The 24,274-nt window shown below is 39.7% G+C and overlaps 1 protein-coding gene across 1 annotated transcript; it reads right to left on the reverse strand.

Moving 5' to 3' along the window:
• Positions 1-1,820: 1,820 nt before the first annotated feature.
• Positions 1,821-13,163, reverse strand: LOC131233003 (protein LIFEGUARD 2-like). Its single transcript, XM_058229556.1, has 4 exons — positions 12,843-13,163; positions 12,618-12,731; positions 2,674-2,831; positions 1,821-2,300 (listed from the first exon to the last, which is right to left on the reverse strand). The coding sequence occupies exons 1-4, from the start codon at positions 13,099-13,101 to the stop codon at positions 2,094-2,096; spliced, it is 738 nt and encodes a 245-aa protein (XP_058085539.1). The 5' UTR covers positions 13,102-13,163; the 3' UTR covers positions 1,821-2,093.
• Between the last annotated feature and the right edge of the window lie 11,111 nt (positions 13,164-24,274).

Raw genomic sequence — 24,274 nt, forward strand, 5'->3', positions numbered from 1 at the left:
AAAGGTTTCAACGGTGGGTGTCATTATCACTGCAGCTTCCTCCAGTGTAGTCCACTGGAGCTGTGTACCTGTTTCAATTTTACTTATATACTTTAAAATGATCTGAGAAAAGTGATGAACGGCGTGGATAAACACTTACATTACGGTGGACCCAACATAGCTATGCCCGGACGGATTACCGTCCGGGCGGGGGTAGGACGCAATTCGCCTCCGGGTTTGACGCGGACTGGGTACTACCCCGCCTACCTTGAGCTCAGCACGTGCAGGGGTTCTGAGGGGGCCACCGTGATGTATAGGTTTTATCTACACTGTCCATCCATTTTACCATATCATTTTATGTTATAATTCCAACAATGAGGCAGATCCATGGCTTAAGTGGACCACACAGTAGGGATTAAAATGTTACCGTTGAAAACCTCTAAGCTGCCACATAAAAGGTTGGATGGCAAATAAACATCACGCTGGGCCCTATGAAGGTTACAATGGTTGGCGTCATTATCACTGCTGCTTCCAGTGGTGTGGTCCACTTGAGCCTTGTATCTATTTCATTTTTGGGCTTTCACACTAAAATGATACGGCAAAAATGGATGGACGGTAACCCATGCATCATGGTTGGCCGGTCAGAGCCTTGCCTGTGTCTAGCTCGGGACAGGAAGGGAAGTCCGTGCCTAAAACACGCAACCTTCATGGGACCCAATAAATTGTATATATATAAGATCCATTCTGTCCATCAGGTGCTTTCGTTGATCCATTTCGTCCATCAGGTTCTCTCATACTGACCTCGCTCATGCCTCATCATCTCATTATTTTTTGGTACGTTAGATTGGATTAGATCATATTAGATTTTTCAATTTGGTTAGGCAACGTGCTGCTGCTAGGCACTCTTAATAAATCTCAATGTTTAGTAACATGAATAACTGATGTACAGCAGGTTGCAGACAGTTTCATGGCCAAGATAGATTAGAAAAGACCCAGTTGATGACAAAAGTGATCTGGACCGTTAACACTTAAAATGTACTATCTCACAAATAGGAAAGAGCTATTGGACATACTATATATGATGTTGTGTAGGATGATCTACTTTAGCCACCCAACCCGGCACACACACTGAATTTGCGAAATACCATCAAATCGATGGTCGAATTCTTGTTTTAATTTCATTTTTACTATTTATAATAAGTTTTAGTTTCAATATAACCCTTCCTCCTTTCCGCTTTAAGAGTTGCACCCCACATGAAAAGTGCTTACAATAATTAGGGGAATGCTATGATTGGGCCAAATAGGACACTATTTTTGGCTGAAAACAATGCGCACTAGTAGAGATCACGACCATCTATAAATAAATAAGTTGCAAATTCTAGGAGTTTTAGTTGTAGTTTGATTCTGAAAATTCTCCCATGGCTTAATATCCCTATTTAAAGGGTTGTAGACTCGTTTATTTCAATTATCAATCAAATTACAAATTCTTTAGAATTTATTTCTATTTCATCAATCAAATTACAAATTCTCTAGAATTTATTTCTATTTTATTGTTTCTTTTCTCGTGGATTCGAGAATTCAGTCCAGAGAAACTCCATGGATTCGGAGTAGTTATCCTAGAGGAAGACAGTGCTTGATCTCTACACATCCTTCCCTGCGTCTACAACCCTACCCAATGCTTCTCTTTTCTTTTGTGGCCAGCACAGGTCTGCAACAACGTCTCTGTTTCTCATGTGCAAAGTAGAAACATACGGAAGAGAAGAGAGGGTGTGTGTGCATGTATGGGGAGGAAGAATGAAAATCAACAATGATCAATAAGCAACTTATATTTTTATGGGGGATCAATGTTATCAATTAAATGAATATATGGCTGGTGTTGACCAATAAAATGAAGTACAAAGGCTCCCTTCACAAAATACCAAAATTGGTAATCTATGTATGATTACCACTGGTATCATAGACTATTCATTTATACATTTTGTTCATATAACATAAAATCACCATTAATTTCAACTAACTAATGACTGACAACTATATGAAAAAGTTTAGGATTTATTCAAATAAAACCAATGCAATTTTACTTGATTGAATCTCTTAAACGAAGGACACCTCTTTCAACTGTCAGCTGCATTTAAGATTTGAAGCAGCGCCAAGAAGAGATTGACAATGTCGAGATACAAAGAGACAGCCGCAACGATGTACTCATCGTATGAGTAGCGCTTGATCAGGTTATCAGTGTCATAGATGATGTAGCCGCAGAATATGAGGGCCGCCACGGCCCCGAAGATCATTGTTGATATCTTACCTAATGGGAAAAAGATCTGCAAGAAAACCATCAGAGACAGACAGCTAATTTAAGAGGCATGAGGAAACATCCAAGCCCTAAGATAAGTTAATCGAACCATGAATATTCAGTTTAATCAAGAGAAGGCAAATGGTTAATGATGTTTCCTAGTTTAATCAAGTAGCCTCAAATTATAGCTGCATGTCTTTCAAGTCCATTCCAAACGTACTTGAAAGAAATATAATTTGGTCATTTGACTAACTAATTATTTCAATTCAATTCCATAATGTATATCTAAATGCTTTTACTCAATATACTTGCTGAATGACCATAGAAAAAAAAAAAGTCGTATAGATATCCTCGCAGGAGACATGGTGATAGAATATAGGTCAGCACAAGGCCTAGCTTACCTGGATAAAAGAGAAAATCATGAGCATCATGAGGCCAGCAAACAAGAAGGGCCCCAGGAACCCGAAATCATGCCCTCTGCTAGCCGCCCAGAATGTGTAGAGGGTAAGGCTCACGACGATCACGGTCGTTAGAATGACAGCTTCAAGAACAACCTTTCCTGTTTTGCAATAAAGATTTTAGGTATTAGATGTAATTGGGGGCTCGAGGCATATTTACAAATGTTATGCCTTGTTTGAAACTGTAAAAGTTCAGCTGAAGGTCAAAGATGTATAAATACATGTATCATTTTCAATTGGTGATTGAAGGCCCCAAAACAAGCACATTTTTTCCTTTAGGAGACGTTTGGATTCTTGTAAGTTCTCTAAAATGTAAGTGATTTCCGGGGAGTAATGGCAAGGGGGAATTCGGCGGTGACTTACAACCATCTTCGCAAGCAACATGACTAGGTGGTCCAATTCCACTTTGCTTACACCCCTAATGGCTGGAAATTTGAATTGAAAAGGTGGAAGGGGAAACACAACAATGAAGGCCATCAATGGCAACAACAACAACAAAATTCTCTCTCTCTCTCTCTCTCTCTCTCTCTCTCTCTCTCTCTCTCTCTCTCTCTCTCTCAGATTCATTTCGAAGCTACCCCTTTTCTCAATTAGGTTGATTTTTTGTTTGGGTTTTGTTACGAATGATCTACGAGGAGGTGAGTGTGGGGCCTACCTTAATGTTAATGTTGTATATCCAGACCGTCCATCCGTTCTATGAGCTCAGGTTTTTAGATTTATAGTATAGAGGTAAGAACAGTTTTGCAACATGATGCTCCTCACCAATTTACTGAAATTTTTATTAGCCTCGTCTTCTTGTTCTCATGGTTTAATATTTTCATTAGCTTTGTCTTCTAGGTTAGAAAGCCACAGTGATTGGTGTAATATACTTAAATGAATTTTGGAGGTATAATTTTCTTTCTTTCTTCTGAAACCTACCATATTTGGAACCTACCGTAATTGGAACTTGCATTATTGAAGTGAGCTGAGTTTGCACTTCTAGAGTAAGTATTCTGTTAAGATAACTCGTGCAAAAGTTCATCCGATGGATAATCAGGTCCATCCAACTGTTGATAGTCAAATCTAGGATGATCTGTCCATTGGATCATCAATTCAAACCATTTAAAATGTTAATTTAACCATTGAATTACCAAATGAGCCATTGAATATATCATCTGGCGTACATATTATCTAGATCTTGAAGATGCACCGTTAGATCACTTGATTTATTTATTTATCATCACTTATTATAAATGTTTATGTGTTTAATGAATCGATCTTGTATCTTTTAAGTTGTCGACTAAGATCATGCATGTTGATAGCTGAGACATGTGCTTTAGATTGAAAGTGAACACAACTATGAATATTGATAATAATCCATTCATATGACCTTGATGCATAAAGTAAGACCCTGATGAATAACCCTTACTAATCATGCAATCCTTACTACATGCACATTTTTATTTTTATTTTTTCTATTTCCTTACATTCCTTGACACAAGCTCTTGATGGGTGAAATAGTTGAGCCCGTCTTGGGAAAGAGTGGGTCATGGGTTTGAGTCTTAAACTTAGGATTTTTCTCCCTCTTTCCCTTGAAACATTCTTTTCATACATAAATATGTTAATGTCCTACTTAATAATAGAAAAATTAGAGTGCACAAGTGATTGACGCAGGGATGTTATTGAGTTTTAGACTCAAACTCTAACTCTAACTCCCTACAAACATAACTTATTATAAATAGTAAATTTACTATTTATAGATGGCCATGATTCCTACTAAACTTTATGGTTTGGGCCAAAAATAGTAAGTGTCCAATTTGGCCTAACCACATTATTCTCCTAATTTTTCTAAACTATTTTCATGTTGGGCACGATTCCTACAATTCAAAGGATCAAAAGTTATGATCAAATTAAAATAAACTATTTATAGTAAAAAATAAAAATAAAATGATTTTTTGACCGTCGATCTGATGGAATCTCTCAAATTCGGCGTGGGCAACCCAATATAGTGGCTTGGTTGGCTAAAGTAGCTTTTCTTACCCCAAAATCATATATGATATGTCAAAAAACTCATTCTGGTTTGTGAGATATGAGTGTTTTAAGGTTCTGACGGTCCCAATCATTTTTGCTTCCAATCGGGCTTTTTCTCGTCTATCTTTGTCATGAAAGTGTTCGTAACCTACTTTACATCAATCTCCTCCACTTTAAAAGAACTCGATCTCGAGTTCTTGTCTAACTTCAGTTCATGATACTTGGTCAGGTCCGCAACATTCAAAGTACGTAAGATTATAATGTCATCCGGAAGATCAACAATGTAACTATTGTCATTGATCTTTCGAATGATCGGTATCGATCCAATCTTCTTGTTCTTCAACTTTTTGTAGGTCCCAGTCTGAAATCTTTCCTTGCGTAGATGGACCATAACATGGTCGTTGATCACCTCGAACATCTTTTGCCACTGATGCTTGTTGGCTTGCTCCTTATACTTGTCGTTTGAGGCATGCAACTTAGCTTGCACATCGACATGAATTCCCAGGATTTGATTCGCCATATGTTTTGCTGCAATGCTCATGCTCAGGAGCTTAGGCAAAGGGATCATGTCAAGTGTGTGGTGGGGCACTCATCCATAGACAATCTGGAATGAGAACTTTCTTATCGAGCGGTTCACCATGTTGTTGAATGCAAACATGGCTTGACACACTGCCAAATCCCATTACTTCGGTCTGTCATCTAAAATACATCGAAGGAGGTTTCCCAACGTGTGATTCACAACCTCAGTCTGCCCATCAGTTTGTGGGTGGTAGGCATTACTGAATTGAAGTTGCGTACCGAACCAATTACATAAAGTTCACCAGAAGTGGCAAACTTCGTATTATGGCTAGAAGTAAAGGTCTTAGGAACCCCATGTGGCCGGATGACCTATCTGAAGAATATATTTGCCACATGTGTTGCATCGATGGTCTTCTTACATGTGTGATAAAGTGCACAATCTTTAAGAAATGATTTGCCACCATGAACACCAAATTCATGTTGCATTGTGTTCGTGGGAGACCAAGCACGAAATCTATAAATAAGTCCTTATATGGGCTGTCAGGCACAGGTAATGGGGTGTAGAGGCCAGTATTCTGAGACTGTCCCTTGGAGGTCTAACAAACATGACAACGCTGCATTGCTTTACCCACGTTGTGTACCAATTGTGGCCAATAATACTGCTCCTCAATAAGAGCATGCATCTTACCTCGCCCAAGGTGTCCACCAATGCCACATCTATGTAGCTCTTGAATAATCTACTACCTCAGAGAATTTCGTGGGATGTACAGTTAATTCCCTTTGAAGAGGAAACTATCTTGCATATGTAGATCATTGGGATGACCTTCTTGGTACCTCATCCATGCATTCTTGAGAATTCCTTATCCTCGGCATACAGTTCCTTGGGATAGTCAAAGCCGACCACCTCATTGCTCATTGTTACAAGTAGTGATACATGACGGCTAAGTACATCATCCACCTTGTTCTACTGCCCTGACTGGTGTTTTAGAATGAATGTGAATTCCTACAAAAATACAAACCATCTAGCATGCACACGATTCACGTTACCTTGATTATTAATAAACATTAAGGCTTGATGGTCAGTGTAGAGAACAAACTCTCTGTGAATTAGATAATGCTTTCAATGTCGTAGTGCTTCAATAATTGCGTACAACTCAAGCTCATATGTCGACCAATTCTTTCAGGTTTCGCTGAGCTTCTCGTTGTAGAAGGCTCCTGGCCTGCCTTCCTTTGATAAGACTTCTCCAATTCCAACATATGAAGCATCACACTCAACCTCAAAATTGCTTGTTGAAATTGAGAAGAAGCAAGACCAGTACTATTGTGGACAATAGATATTTGATTTCAGTAAAGCTCTTATCAGCCTTATCGGTCTATTGAAATGGGCTTTTTTCTTCACACAATCTATAATAGGTGTAACTATAGTATTGAATTTCCGCACTAATCGATGATAAAAGGTCACCAACCCGTGGACACTCCTCACTTCATAAATGTTCATGTGATCGGCCATTCCTTGATGGCTTGTAACTTTTCATCTTCCACAAGGATGCTCATGGATGTCACAACAAATCTTAAGAACGACAAGCTGTCTATTAAAAAACTACACTTTTTCAAGTTGAGGTACAACTTGTTAACTGTTAGGACTTGTAGTATCTGCCTGAGATGTTCCATGTGCTCTGTCTCACCTTGGATATATATCAGGATTTCATAAAAATATACTACTACAAACTGGTTAATGAACGACTTCAACACTTGATTCATCAGATGCATAAAAGTGCTTGGTGCATTCGATAGACCAAAGGGCATGACCAGTCACTCATACAACCCTTCGTTGGTCTTGAATGCCATTTTCCAATTAACACTAGGCCGGATACGAATCTGATAGTACCTGCCCTTCAAATCTAGTTTAGAGAATACCTTAGCACCTTTTAGCGTCTCGAGCATGTCATCTAACCGCGGTATTGTGAACCAATATTTAATGGTAATCTTTTTAATTGTCTGGCTGTGACACACATGTGTCAGATCCAATCTTTCTTAGGCGTTAACAACGCTAATACGACACATGGGCTCATGCTCTCTCTCAGAAGATCCTTATGTATAAAATCTTTCACCTACCTTCGAAGTATCTCATACTCTTTTGGACTCATCCGATAGTGACGGTGGTTGGGTAAGCTTGTTCTAGGGATAAGGTATATGTGATATTAGATGTCCCGCATGAGGGGTAATCCATTGGGTAACTCCTCAGGCCAAATTTCTTTAAATTCTTTCAGCAATGGCTTTAAACTTGGAGGAATACCTAAGGGCTCCGATTCCTCACCCTTTACCGCATGAGGGGTAATCTATTGGGTAACTCCTTGGGCCAAATTTCTTTAAATTCTTTCAGCAATGGCTTTAAACTTGGAGGAATACCTAAGGGCTCCGATTCCTCACCCTTTACCATCATGACATACATTTCGCTAGTTTTCTTAGATTCCTCCATGACATCCCGAATGTTTAAAAGGGAGCTCCCCTCTACTTTAGAAGATTCGGGGTAGTTTTTTGGTGCTATAGGAGCAAGGATCATCTTTCGACTATCCTTGACGAAAACGTAAACATTGTCTCATCCTTAATAGGTCGCATCACAGTCTGATTGCCATGGTCAACTAAGTAACATATGACATACTTCCATGTCGACTACGTCACAAAGTACTTGATCCTTATAATTCCTACCTATTGAAAATGAGAGAGTACATTTTTCATTTACTTTAGTCTCGTTCACATTTTTTACCCAGCCAATCGAATATGGGGAATGATGCTTTATCGTAGGTAGCTGCAACTTGTCCATCATCACCTTCGAGGCGATGTTCTCGCTACTACCACTGTATATGATTACATTACAAACCTTGTCGTTGACGATACACCACATACGAAATATATTGTGCCATTGTGGGTGCACCTCCTTCCTTGGACTGTGCAATAATTGCATCACGACTAAGGATTCACCATGATCCTCGCCCAACCATTATTCATCACTAGCTCCTTTCTTAGCTGATTGTTCATCTTCATCAAATCTCGGGCTTTCTTCTGTTGAATCACCTTCAATGATCATTCGTTAATAGCCAAGTGGGTTACAGCGCGTTGAGGGTGAAGGTTTGATAAGTGGTCCGATTGTCCACATTGGTAAAATTGTTCGGCCTTGACCGACCATAAGGATTTGAAATCCTACTCGGACCCACTGTTATAGGTGCCACACATTGAGGCCTAGATGAATCGCTCCCCATGTCATTGTTTACGGTTGTAGGAGGTTGGAGACGTTCTCCTACCAGTTCCTTTCCTTTGGCTAGTGTTAAATCCTGCTTAGGACCCGTCATGGGGGGCCGAGTCAAAGGATAAGGCCAAGTAGGGACTCTTGTAAGTTGCGTTTCCACTCTACCTGCCAACTGAATCGCTTCATCTACGGTCCTAACAGGGTGCATCTGAACTCAGTCCTGAATTATTAATCGTAAACCACCTATGAACCTTGCTACCTTCTGTATTTCGATGTCTGACAAATCATTTCGTGTTGCCAATCATTGAAATTCTTCGGTATAATTTGTTACGGTTCAATTCCCCTATTGGTAATTTTGTTATTGCTGGAATAATACATACTCGTAATCATTTGGGAGAAATCATGATTGAAAAAGGCGTATCATCTGTAGCCATTTTATTAGGCACGTAAGAGTTGTAATTTCTCCCACCATGCAGAAGCACCATATTTTAATTCGAATGCTACTAATTTCACTTTTTCATGTTCTGATACGTCCATGTAATCAAAATATTGTTCTACTTTGACTAACTAATTGAGAAAATCTTCTATACGCAATAAGCTATTAAAACTGGGAAGTTCTATCTTACCTCGACAATCTCTTTCAGCACGATCTAGTTGATCGTGTTTAGGGATCGGTCATTAGGCAACAACGCCACCGATGTCATCGTACTTGGAGCTCGACTCATTTGGGGTAGCCCTACAATTCACCTCTGGAAGTGATTTATGGAAATTAGGGTTGTGTCATACAAAGATAATGAGTGGTGAGTATCGCCTTGGGGTTGGGGCGAAATTAGTGCATCCGCAATATAGTCGAGGGTTGCCTATATCCCTTGCATGGTCAATTAACTCTCCTGGTTGAAAGCTTCCATTCTTTCCAATAAATAACGAATCCCTGTATCACGACCACATGATTTTGGTCAATTCTGTCGTTACTTGCCATCGGTCCGAGGGGAGTCCTCGGTTTGATACCAATTGATGTAGGGAAGGATGTGATGAGGTCAATCACTGTCTTCCTTAGGGATAACTACTCCGAATCCACGGAGCTCTCTGGATTCCTCACAGAGTTTCCTCGAATCCATGAGGGAATAAATAGAAATAATTTCTAATAAATTCAAAAATAAATTGATTGATGATAAAAGTGAAATTACAATTCTTTAAATAATGAGTTCAAACATAGGACGAAGTTTTAGACTCAAACTCCCTAAAAGCATGACTTACTATAAATGGGAAACTTACTATTTATAGACAATCATGATTCATACTAGACTTCATGGTTTTCGGCTAAAAATAGTAAGTGTTCAATTTGGTCTAACCATGTTATTCTCCTAATTTTTCTAAGCCCTTTTCACGTTGGGCATGACTCCTACAACTCAAATGATCAATAGTTATGATTGAATTAAAACTTACTATTTATAGGAAAAACAAAAATAAAATGGATATTTGACTGTTGATCTAATGGAATCTCACAAATCTAGTGTGGGAAACCCGATGTAGTAGGTTAGTTGGCTAAAGTAGCTTTTCCTACCCCAAAATCATATATGATATGTCGAAAAACTCATTCCGGTTTGCGAGATACAATTGTTTTAAGGTTCTGATGGTCCTGATCATTTTCACCTCCGATCGAGCCTTCTCTGGTCCATCTTTGTCATGAAAGTGTCTGCGACCCGCTCTACATTAATGATCGAGAGACTCCTCATTGGAGAGGAGGGCCCCCATTCACTTGCTCACGTCTAAGGAGAAGAGAGCACATGCACCCTAGAAAGAAGCCCACGATTGACAGACTTTTGATGGTCGGATTATGAGAACTTACGATGCTATGTAGATACTTATATTTGCTATGATGCTACGGGACCATGTGAACTTAAGATAATGGTATGGCCACCCAAATATATGAACCATATACTAATTGTATAGCCTCTTGAACTTGAAACTTGTGATAGGCATATATGACCTTTGCTTAAGTGAATTTAATCGTGTGACCACTTGACCATGGGACCTTACAAAAGATGCACGATCACTTAATTATATGAATTTATGTGGTCACTAGAGCATAAGACTCTATATGGCCTTTGGTTAAGTGAATTTAATTGTGTGACCACTTGACCATGGGACCTTACAATAGATGCACAATCACTTAATTATGTGAATTTACTTGGTCACTAGATCATAAGACTCTATATGGCCCACAATTATCTACGTGTTTTATCTATGCCATCTATCCGTTTTTTCAGCTCATTTAGGAGCATGAGCCCAAAATTGAAGCATATTCAAGGCTCAAGCAGACCATACCAAAGAGAACAATGGCGATAATGGTGTCCATCAATAAAACCTTCTTAGGGCCCACAATATTGCTTATTTGTCATCCCACAGGTTAATAATGTCATATAGACCTGGACGAATAGAATAACAAATATCAGCTTAAACCAATAATTGCCCTTAAGAAGTCAATAGTAGGCATTCAATTCCTATTATTTCATATGGTGTGGTCCACTTAAGCTTTCAATATACTTAAATTTTGGGCTAATACCCTAAGGGCGTGTTTGGATTCACGGTTTCGAATGTATAGTATCGTATTAGTGGGGTTGATGGGACATGTCCCTCGTTTGGAAACGAACGGCAAGCGACGCATACAATGCGTGCGAATACGCTGAGAACCACTTTGCATCATCGATGGGATTGTACCGCGCAACCGGTCGGACGTTCAGTCAGACGTAAACAGGAAGAAAGCATTTTCTTATTTCACTATGTTGCTGGTAATGCCCAGTATGGCCGTCTTTTGACAAATTCACACCGTCCATCATCTTCCTCTTGAGATTTAAATCACGAATGGTGAGCTTTGATCATCCGATGATGTGGCCCACTGAGATAATCAAGCTGAAAAAACAGCCAAACAGTCTTCTTTTGATCATTGTAACGATCATGAGGAAGTACATGGCCATGAAAAGTCAACATGTTTTTGATGGGTTTTTTTCCCTCTACCTGATGAACGGTTTAGATCCACCTTTCACTGCATGATGGTGGCCCACAACGAAAAGACGGAACCTCTGTTTTGCAATAGAGTCGACGTACTATGAAGTTTGGTGGCCTACTTATTGAAGCTTCTTGGAAAATTCACTTCATCCATTGGATTTAGGACGAAAAACCATCCGGAAGGGAGTGCTTTTGGAGTGAAATTAGCGTGGCCCGTGAGGGTGTTTACTCCGCCGTCCATTTCATGTTTAATGGTTGAGATTCTGCAATAGTTTGCATAGAAACGAAAGGACACCTAGGCAAGGGTAATGCCCACCCTCTGAAGTGAATGAATGGCTCAGATCATTCAATGGAACAGTAAGTGGGCCCCACTAAATGCACGTATATACATCGTGTGACCCTTCTCCGATCGTTTCCAAACATTGATTGAACATAAAATTGTATACATGCTAGAGTAATACATACTATCCAAACATTGGTTAGTGGCATGTCTCCGCTGGATGTATTCTGAATATCGCCCAACGTATACCTAAACAGCACCGGATACAATACAATACAACCAAAACGTGAATCCAAACATGCCCTAAACTAAGCAACAAAGACGAATGGACAACATGGATAAAACACATATACCACAGTAGGCCCCACAAAATCTTCACCACCGTAAAGGATGGTAAGCGTACATACATTGTACGAAAACGCTCGTCCACTTGAGGTGGACCCACATGCATATGAGAAGAAACACACAGCTAGCCGGAGGGAATCCTGACGCATTTTTGGAATATGATTTTTTGAATCACAATTTCCAAAAGAGAAGGTTTTGGAAACCAATCCAGTAATAATAACATATGGAAAGGTTGCATTCACGGACCTGTTTTACATATGGCTCCAACGGCTCAAAGACTGACTGGGCGGGGATATAATAATAATAATAATAAGAACACATTGGATTTTGAAAAACAAAATTTTCCAATACAATGCAAAACAAGATTTTTCCAAATGTGATTTTGAAAAACGCATTGGATTCGCATTGGGCGGGGATAAAATAATAATAAGAAGAACAACAACAGAAACAATTAGGGTTTCTTTCTTTGTTTCTTACCACTGCTGAAGGCACAAGCCAATCCAACTTGAAAGCTGATGGAGACAGTGAACAAAGCAAGGAGAAGCAAATTCCAGGGATGCTTCTGATGGCAGAGATACAGAAGAAACAAAACTGCACAAATGATAATAATAAAAAAATATAAAATAAATAAGAAGAGAGTTGAGATAATTAAAAAAGAAGAAAAAATGGATTTTTTTTTTTTCTCGAGAAGTCTGGAATTACCGATAAATGAGAAGATAGAGATGGCGATATAGACCCCGATTCCGGCTGCGGAATGGGCGAAGAAGTTGGAGATGCGATCGACGGAGATGACAATAGAGGCCACGGCAAGGGTCATCAGAAATTGGATGGAGAGGATGGCGTAAACTTTGCGGATGAAAGCCCATCGCAACTGGGGGCTCTCTTGCATTCCAGGGTAGAGGTGCGGGAGCCCGGCTTCAATGTCGCCCCCCTTTCTGGCATTGTTGGATGGGTCCCACATCTCCTCTTCCTTCTCTCTTTCTTTTTTTTTTTTTTCTTTTTTTTTTTTGGTATTTTGTATTATTATTATGTTTTCTTTGAGAGAGAGGAGTGGATTGGAGGGTTTTCGGCAGGGCTCTCTATTTTTAAATAGAATGGGCCGTTAAATAGGGGCAACCTTCCGCCACCATTTTGAAAACGGTGGTGACTTAATTACTACCTTGGCACCCTCACACGTGGAATAAGTGTAATTACCGAGACCCTCCAAAATTTAGAACACATTGTGGTTGGTAACTGAAATCATAACAACATCAAGATTCTCCTTAGAAAATTGATGGATTTGCTCAATTTCAAAACAGAAACCAGATTTTACAGCCATTTTCTCAGTATAATTATTAGGTTATTCCTCGTTCACAACTCGGCCAAGCATTTGAACGATGTAGATCGCCTTACAACTTTTTCCATTTTCACAGTTGAAAAGTCACCACTATTTTTAAAGTGCCGCAAACAATCGTAGCATTTCTATCATGGAGCTGTCACCGATTGGGTGTAACTGCTTTTCCATGCACGTAACAACTGTACACGAGTCGAGTTAGTTCGGTCAGCTCGCTCGACTCGATTGGAAAATGCTAGACTCACCTCGGCTCGAAATTGGATTCATACCAAGTTGAGCTGATTTTTGGAGCTCGAAAAAAATTTCAAGCCGAGTTCGAGTTCGGTGACTTGGTTAATTTGATATTGACGTTGCTTGCCAAGTATTGGATGAAATGACTCAACAAAGTATTGTTTTGAGTGCATACATTCTCCATGGGATCAGTTGGTGGTGAGGAAAGAATGGATGTGAAACAAATCACTACAAAATATACTGAGCTTTATAAAACTACCCTCATATCTTGATTTTGATGCTTCCGCCAAGTGTTTGATGAAATACCTGTAAACTGCTGTTACTGTTTTGGATTATGTGAGAAATTAAAGACGCACTTTGTGTTTGAGAAAATGTCGCACAAGCTCGAACTCGGCTCGAATTGGCCCGATTTGCTAACTAAATCGAGCCAATTTGGCTAGACAGGCTCGAGGACTGAGCCGAGCCGAGTTCGAGTTATGGTTAGCTACTGGCTGAGCCGATCCGAGCTGTACCAAGTTCGACTCGGTTCGACTCATGTACAACTCTACATGTAAGTCATTTTATCACGCATAGTAAATGAATAATGATTACTTTTAATGTGTGTTTGCCCATAGATGAAGTTCACAAGTTAAATATACTAAAGAAATGGAATTGCATGTAAAATTTGAGGGTCCCATTGATGTATAACATGAGCTCAAAAATGAAGCAGATTGTAAGCTTAAGTGGACCACTTCTGGAAACAAGGGATGATAATACCCACCATCAAAAGCAAAAATTTACGTAGGGCCTAAAATGATGTGTATCTATCATCTAACCTGTTCATAAGATCTAAGAGATATGGGTGACCATAAACATAAATATCAGCTTGATCTAAAACTTTGTCGTGCCAGCAAGTTTTCAACAGTAGGTGTTTAATTCTCCTATAGTGTATGGTGTAGTCCACTTGCGCTTTGGATTTACCTATTTTTTTGGCTCATGCACTAAAATGAATTGATAAAACAAATGGATGGTCTCGATCAGACACATACATCATGATGGGCCCCATTGATTTTATGCATTTCCTTCTTCCTCACCTTAAATTTTGAGAAACTCTCAATGTGACCTCAACTTGTATGTATTTCCCCTTGTAAATAATCATTATCCATTTACATGCAATTATCATTTTATACAAGGAAACAAACAACCTCTTAGGACTCATTTGGTTGCTTGTATTTGGATTGCATTGGATTCTAAGAATCTAATGCATTTGGAATCTTCAATTGTGTTTACACTATACCAAAATCACAAATTTGAAAAGGATAAGTCTTTGGTTTAGGAACGACGTAAAGTCGTTCCTATTTTGGAATGGTTCTAAACCATTTTGAACCTTCTCCTCAGGAATTATTTTGGTGCATTCGTTTTTACCCAGGTAACAGCTTAGTAGGTGTTACCCTAACTATGTGGGGTCTACCTTGATGTATTGTTTGTATATCCACTCTATCCATCTATTTTTCCATCTCATTTTATGATGCAATCCCAAATCATAAGAAAATCCAAATGTCAATTAGACCATCCCAATAGAAATAATGATGAATAACTATTAAAAACATTTTGTGCAGCATAATACTTTTGGATCAATTTGATCTTTCTATTTTCCCTACATCTAGATCTTCTTGACATTATCAATAGGTTGGATTGCAAATAAATATTATGAAATCTTTACAATGGGCTTTTGGAATTCTTAATGGTGATCCACTCAATCATTACTCTCTTCTGTAGTGTGGTGATTGTTCCCTGTCCTAAGATGGTTCGTAATAATGAATGAATGGCGTGGATATACAACACATCATCAAGGTGGGCCATATGGTAGGGGTAACATCCACTAAGCTATTACTCCGGTAACACCTAATCCACTCCCTAGGCCAAATCCCCCAAACTCTTTCGTGATGGGCAGTTGGTGCGCCAAGCAAAATCTCCCAAACCCTCATCTCCCAAACACTCTTTTTCTCCCTCTCATGACAGACGATTGGCACACCGTAGGGAAAAATCCCCCAAACCCTCATCTATCTCTCTCTCTATGTGTGCAACATAGGTACCTTGTCTCTCTCTCTCTCTCTCTCTCTCTCTCTCATCTAGGGTTTCAATTTCTTTTTATTTTTTTTCTACATTGTATTGTAATTGTATATGTTTGTGATATCTACACCATATCTTTTTAATGCATTACTGATGTCGAGTGGGTCATAGTCACTTTCATTGCAAAGATGGACCACAGAAGGCTCAACCAGAAGCGAAAATGATTTGGACCATCAGAACCTTAAATCAGTCGTATCTCACATAATAGGATGAGTTTTTCGACACATTATATATGATTTTGAAGAAGGAGGACCTACTTAAGCCAACCAACCCCCTATGTCGGGTTGCCCATGCCGAATATGTGAGATTCTATTAGATCGATGGTCAAAAGTCCTGTTTAGTTTCATTTTTTACTATAAATAGTAAGTTTTAGTTCGAGTATAACTTTTTATCCTTTGAGTTCTACAAGTCGTGCCCAACATGAAAATGACTTAGAAAAGTTTGGAGAATAATGTGGTTGGGCCAAATTGGACACTTACTATTTTTGGATGAAAACCATGAAGTCTATTAGGAATGGAGGTCCTTTATAAATAGTATGTTAGAGGTCCTCTATAAATAGTAAGTTTACTATTTATAGAAAGTCACATTTTTAGGGTGTTTAAGTTGGAGTCTAATTCTAAAACTCAATCCTAGGTTTGAGTTTCCTTATTTGAAGAATTGTAATTTCCTTTTTTTAATCATCAATCAAGTTATTTCAAATTTACTAGGAATTATTCCTGCTTTTATACCTTGTGGATTTGAGGAAGCTCTGTGAGGAGTCTTGAGAACTCCGTGGATTCAGAGTAGTTATCCCCTGAGGAAGATGGTGATCGACCTCATCATGTCCTTCCCTGCACTAAGTGGTATCAGAGCGAGGACACCCTTCGGGCTGATGGTAACTAATGATGGAATGTACCAAAATCCTATGGACAGTGATCCAAGGATTCATTATCTATCAGAAAGAATGGAAGTTTTCCACTAGGAGAGTGAGTTGATCATGCAAAGGCTACAGGAAATCCCAAACCGTATTGTGGATGCACTAATTCCGCCCCGAGCCCAAGGTGACGCTCAAACACTTGTGATCGCTGTACGGCACAACCCCATTTTTCGTAGAGTGCTTCCGGAGGCAAATCACAAGGTTATCCTAGATGAGTCAATCTCCAACAATGAGAACATTGGTGGCATTGCTACCCGACGGTCGGTCCATGGAGACGATCGACTAGATCGTGCTAAAAGAGACGATTGAGGTGAGGCCAAACTTCCCAGTTTTAATGGCTTATTGCGTATATAAGACTATCTCGATTGGTTACACGAAGTAGAGTGGTGTTTTGATTAAATGGAAGTGCTGAAAGAAAAGAAAGTGAAGTTGGTTGCATTCAAATTAAAATCCGGTGCTCAACAGAACAATTACAACTCTCACGTCCTCAACAGAACAATGTGCTCATTCGATTATGGCCGCGGATGAGACAACTTCTTCGATCATGATTCCTCGTTAGTGATTACGAGTAGGTGTTGTTCCAATAATACCAAAATTGCTGTCATGAGAATCAAACCATCACAGATTACATTGAAGAAGTCTAGTGGTTGGTAATGTAGAATGATTTGTCAGAGACTGAATCGCAGAAGGTAGCTCAGTTCGTAGGTAGTTTATGACTGATAATTCAGGACCGAGTTCAAATGCACCCGGTTAGGACCATCGATGAAGCGGTTTAGTTGGCGGATAGGATGAAAACACAGCTTGAAAGAGTCCTTACTCAACCTTATTTGATGAGAATGAACAAGCTGTTGAAGGAGCTGGTGATGAAAAATGGTTGGTCGAGGATCATGGTGAATCCTTGATTGTGAGCCAGTTATTGTATACTCTAAGGAAGTAGGTGCACTCGCATCGACATGATATATTTTGCACGAGGTGTACCATCAATGGCAATGTCTGTGATGTAATCATTGACAGTGGTAGTAGTGATAACATTGTCTACATCAAACCGGCCATTGAATGGCTTCAACACTTAATTCATCGGATGCATAAAAGTGCTCGATACATTCAATAAAATGAAGGGCATGACCAGCCACTCATTCAACCCTTGGTCTTGAATGTCCTTTTCCACTCATCATCTAGCTTAATATGGATATAATGGTACCAACTCTTCAGATCTAGTTTAAAGAATACCTTAACACCTTATAGCATATCAAGCATGCCGTCTAATCATGGTATCGAGAACCAATATTTAATGGTAATCTTGTTAATTGTCTAGCTGTTGACACACATGCACTAGCTCTTATCTTTCTTTGGCGTTAATAAAGCTGGGATGGTGCATGGGCTCATGCTCTCTCTCATAAGACCCTTATGGATCAATTCATCTACCTTCCCCTGAAGTATATCACACTCTTTCGGACTAATTTGATAGTGAGGGTGGTTAGGCAAGCCACCCGTAGAGAAGACGTCTATGTAATGTTGGATGTCTCGCATGGGGGGCAATTCATCGGGTAATTATTTAGGCCAGATTTCTTTGAATTCGTTAAGCAACGGCCTTAAACTTAGAAGAATGTCTAAGGGCTCTGATTCCTCACCCTTTACCACCATGGTGTATACCTCGTAAGTTTCCTTAAATTCCTCCATGAAATCTTGAATGGTCAAGAGGGAGCTCCCATCCACTTTAGAAGCTTCGAGGTGGTTCTCTAGTGCCATATGGGCAAGGATCATCTTATGACTGTCCCTGACGAAGATGTACATATTATTTCATCCTTGGTGATTCGTATCACAGTCCGATTATCATGGTCAACCGAGCAACATATACATGCTTCCATGTCGATCACATCACAAAGTACTTGATCTTTATAATTCATAATAATTGAAAATGAGATAGTGCATTATTTTGTTACCTTGGTCTCGTTCACCTTTTTATCCAACCGACCAAGTAAGGGGAAGGATACTTTGTCATAGGTGGCCACAACTTGTCCACCATCATATTTCGATGATATCATGATATATAACTTAAGTGAGATAGAGCATATGGAACATCTCAAGCATGTGATACAGGTCCTGGCAGTTAATAAGTTGTACCTCAACTTAAATAAGTGCAGTCTTTTAATGGACAATTTGTTGTAACATCCACGGGCATCTGTTGAGTGTTAAATATTGCATATTTCCCCCTATTTATATCGTGGTTTTATAAACATGATAATGCTTAATGGGTATATTTTATACATATTTGTATTGCGAGGGGAATCAGAGAGGTTGGATTGAAAAGAATATCAAAAGCATAGATTTATGCTCAAGAATCACCAAAGCAAGGAGTTTATTTTATGAGACCAAGATTGAAAATTTCAAGACCTCAAGATCCAAGAAAACCAAATACAAAGGATGAAGAAATACTGGAGAAGATTATAAAGTCCGCAACAAAAAAATAGGCTAGTTCGGTCCGATCCAAACCAAGTTCGATCTGAACGAAATCACACAAAACAGTCGAGCAACCAAAGATGAAATTCAGGGCTAATTTGGTTCGACCGAAGGATAATTCGATCTGATCAAAACCAAATTTGGTGTGACGGAAAGTGTCATGCCCCGGATTTTGAGGGTCGAGCGAGGCTCAACTCCCGAGATCCAACACATCACTTATGCAATATGGATAATGATGTTTAAAATTTTGCCCATATTAATGAGTTAAGCATGAGTGAGATTATACTAAAACAACATATCATACTCCGGATATAACTAAATTAAGTAAGTGGAAGACTGAAACGTATATATCCAAATATATGTGTATTTTACCAACTCCAGAGTATGAGTATGCAACCAAGATGAATATATACAAGTATGGTTTCAAAATATACAAAATAGGAAAATGTAAAGTGTTCAACTAAGCCAATAATCCCAGTGTCCTTGTGTATCAGCACAAAGTCTACATTGACCCGCCTGATAATTGAAAATAGGAGAATTCTTCCTCCTCATCCATGAAATCTTGCTCCATAGCACAAATATCATCTGCGCCTGCATCTAAACCATAGTCTAGTTGGTGTTTTAAAACACCATCCTAGGGTGGGAGTGAGTGATCAGTGGTACTATAAGGCAAAGGTTAACATGTTATCAAGTCATTCAAGCAGTAATGATAAAGCAATACAACAATCACTTCCTAACTACTTTTGTTAATGCAGGAATGGTGTGCAAGTAATGATGTATGCCATCACACAAACTTCCTCACAAGCGACTCCGTTAACCTGATTCGTGCATGATAACCTCCCTCAAGTGCCCTTCCTCGCCAAACGCACCTCCTAACTAATGCAACGCGATGTATGGTCATGTTAGCCGAGTACTTAGTTAAGCTTATTCATACAACAGGTTTGGGAAGCTAAGGTACCTCCCTTTATATCATTAACCTAAACCGAAGGATCCATCTAGGGTCGTCAATCCTAGTTAAACACATACGATAAGCAAGTTGTAGGGCATCACTCCTAATGAAAAGCAGTCGATAGGCAAATTCAAATGTTTATACTTGAGGTCACTACCGGAGGCTCGTCACCTTAGCGTAGGCCGACAGCTCGAACACAATGTCCCATATACCACCATGCCCGGCTCACGAGTCTGGGTTGCTCACTGGTCACCACGGGGAGGTTCATCACCCCAGCATAGGCTGACAGCTCAACTACGGTGTCCCATACCATCATGCCCAGCTCATGAGTCTTACTGGATCATGGTGCCATGGTTAAGATGGGCTTTTACACTGGTGAGGGCATCTTAGATTCAAGCAGTGGCGTCTATACATGGTGAACATACAATAGGCTAATCGGTTTATTAGGGAAGTTCGATTGGTAAGGGCACATGCTGATTAAATCGACATGGAGTGCATAAGCACCCCGTGTAGCCTAACCACTACCGACAATCTTCATGTGACTCAGATTCGTCGAACTTTCTAAATGTGACGCGACTGATTCGGCCATCTGAACAGGGACTGTTGCCGATCGTCTGGACTACACTATAGCCCCAATCTTGCTCAGATGTAGCAAATAAATACATGTGATAATCATTTCAGCATTTGACAAACAATCCAAGTAAATACTTTATTTAAGCATTTTATCGAACACCTTGAAATGTTAACAAACACTTTCATTTTATCCATAAATTTTGTAGAGGCAAATATGATTACATAAAATAAATTATATATACGTATAGGGTAATGCAAAATACTATCTTAATACTTGTAATAAGTATAAATCATCAACAATTTCTCATTCAGACAATTCAACAAACACTCAGACAACACTTTACCAAATACATAGACTAGGTTAGTTACAACACATATTTTAGCGATTCCTTATACGAAGAGGTTAACTTACATATGTCAATGACTAACCCTAGCTCAAAATTCATGGAACACATAAATCATATTCAAATGCTCTTTCAAACATTTTAACAAACACATGGAATGCATATTTTTCCCAAACAGTTTACACATGTATATCATACAGAAATTGGTGTATCTAAGACAATATGGAAGCAATCAAGTCACACATAAATCATTAGCTGACATTGAAAGCATTGAAAACCATAACCTAAATGTTTATAGTCCGCACCTTTCATCGGAAAGCTCGAATCAGACCCGGTTCAGATTGTACATTTCCGAAAACGAGACGTTAAACACCTACACGATGTAATAGGTTAGCTAACTCGATAAACTACCAGCCTGGATCTCTACAATGAGATTAGGGTTAGGGTTTCTTACCCAAATTTGTAGTTGAAATAGGTCGGATAGCAAAAAGAAGCGGCGATCTAGCACGTAGAGTCGTGTGGGAAGATTTCTATAACAATCTCCCTGAACCTCACTTCTCTCCCTCCTCTTTTCTCTTATTTTCTTTCTCTCTCCCTTAGGGTTTAGAGAAAATTCGTATGGGAGAGAAATGAGGTGAAATAAGGGCTTTATATAGGCTCAGAAGTGATGCAAATGGCCTCAGGGCCACTATATACATATGTTGTGTCCTTTAGGCGATTGTTTTTTACAAACAAGGCTCACAGGGAGGCCCAATACTCTCCTACATCACAAGGTAAGCTCCCTGACAATGGATCTATGCCAGGACTATGTTTGTGGTGCGATCGGATGGGCTGATCAGCCATGAAAGACCTATGTCAAATCAACGGTCATACTTACTCGATTGGGGCCACAGTTATATGGATAGATGTAGGGAAATTTCCTTTTCCCCTGAGTGAAGTTTGGTAAAAAATTGATGGTCCGAAATTCTCAATTTCGTGATTGAGAGAATGGCCCAATTCACTTAAGTTTCAATACATTTTCTAAAGGTATTCGCGTTTTCTCACACACTTTCCTCAGGGCTTAAGTTGTGTGTTTCTGGATACTATCTAAGCTCGATTCCCACTATCGTTGTCAAGCCTAATAAGGCGGACATAACCCTATATTTTTGCGCGGTCATCAGACTTTCAACGGGCGGTCCAGGTCCGATACAGAGTTTCAATGTGTTCCTGAGAGCAACAGGCCTTTGAAATTTTTTCTAGGTTTCTAAGTAGTGCTGAATTAGCGATTTTGATGGTTTTGGGTCTTGCCATTTGTATAAATAGTGGTTGGAGCTAAATCCACCAATTAATCCAGTGATTACTTAATTAATTTTTACCTGAATTTTTACAAAACACGGTCCTTATGGATTTCTGCCTGAGGTGGTACTCGGGTCTTTGTACGGATTTTTTCGAGATATTACAATCTACCCCCCTTAAAGAAAAATTTCGTCCCCAAAATTAGTACCTTTTCATACTTCTCGAGAATCTAATGGTAGTTCTTATGGACTTCAGCTTCCATTTCCCAAGTAGCCTCTTCCTCAGTGTGGTATGTCCATAACACTTTCACGAGCGGGATCACTTTACTGCGTAACACTTGTTCCTTCCTATCTAGAATACGTGTTAGTCGTAATACATAGGTAGCATCTTCACTTAGCTGTACTTGCTCCCATTTGATAATATGGGTAGGGTTAGGAACATATTTCTTCAACATCGATACATGAAATACATTGTGCACGCCTGCTAGCGGTGTGGGCAAGGCAAGACGGTATGCCACCACACCCACTCGGTCTAGAATCTAGAATGGGCCAATGAATCTTGGCGTGAGTTTTCCTTCCTTGCCAAATCGAAGGACTTCCTTCATTGAAAAAACTTTCAGGAATACATGGTCCCCAACCTCCAATTCTAGCTGTCTCCATTTTGTATTAGCGTAACTCTTCTATCTACTCTGAGCTGCAAGGAGTCGACGCCTGATAATATCGATCTTTTCTAAGGTTGCCTAAACCAAGTCTGGGCCAACTAAGCTCTTCTCGCTAACTTCTACCCCATAATGTGGAGCCCAACATGGGCGTCCATATAAGGCTTCGTAAGGAGCCATGCAAATGCTTGCTTGGAAGCTATTGTTATAAGCAAACTTGGTATAAGGGAGACAGTCATCCTAACTGTCCTTGAAATCAAGCATGCATGCATGCTCGTAACATGTCTTCAAGTATTTGATTTACCCATTCCATCTGCCCATCGGCCTATGGGTGGAACGTGGTACTGAACTTCAGTTGCACTCCCATTGCTTCTTGAATTCGAGTCCAGAAAATGGACGTGATCACGTGTCTCAATCCGACACAATCTCTATAGGGACCTCATGCAGCCGTACTATCTCCTTGATGTACAGCTTGGCTAAATCGTCTACTGAGTTTGAAACTCTAATCGAGAGGAAATGAGCCGATTTCATCAATCAGTCCACGATCACCCAAATGGAGTCGTGCCCCTTTCTTGTCTTGGGTAACCCGAAAATGAAATCCATGGATAAGAAATCCCACTTCCATTCAGTTATGGGCATGGGTGGAAGTAAACAAGGGGGTCGGCGATGCTCGGCCTTAACCTACTGGCACATGAGGCATCGTGACACGAAGTCAGTTATATGAGCTTTCATGTTTTCCCACTAGTACGAACATTTTACATCTTGATACATTTTCGTACTACCAGGATGCATTGCCAACTTTGAATTGTGAGCGACCTCTAAAACTTCTCTCCTCGAGTCATGACGGTTTGGGATGCATAAGCGGCCATGATATCGTAAATCTCCATCCAAGCCAACTCTCCATTCCGATTCTTCACTATCGCTTGCACGCTGTCTCATTTTCACTAATAGCTCATCTTCTTCCTGTGCTACAATAATTCGGTCATCAATGAGTGGCTGCACGTGGAAGTGTGCGACACTCTCGAACGGCTCCTCTACTGTGAGCTTCTGCTCGAAGTCTCGCATGAACTCCACCATATTCCACTCTTCTATCATCAGTGGGGCTGCAAATTCTACCATTTTCTTACGACTCAATGCATCAGCCATAAGGTTGGCCTTGCCAGGATGGTAGGAGACTTCAAACTTAAAGTCTTTCAAAGTCTCCATCCAACATCGTTGCCTCATATTCAGGTCCCTCTGCGTAAAAGTATACTTGAGGCTTTTGTGGTCGCAAAAAAGCTTGA

Source organism: Magnolia sinica, chromosome 18 (genome assembly GCF_029962835.1).
Source record: "Magnolia sinica isolate HGM2019 chromosome 18, MsV1, whole genome shotgun sequence".
Lineage (NCBI taxonomy): Eukaryota > Viridiplantae > Streptophyta > Magnoliopsida > Magnoliales > Magnoliaceae > Magnolia > Magnolia sinica.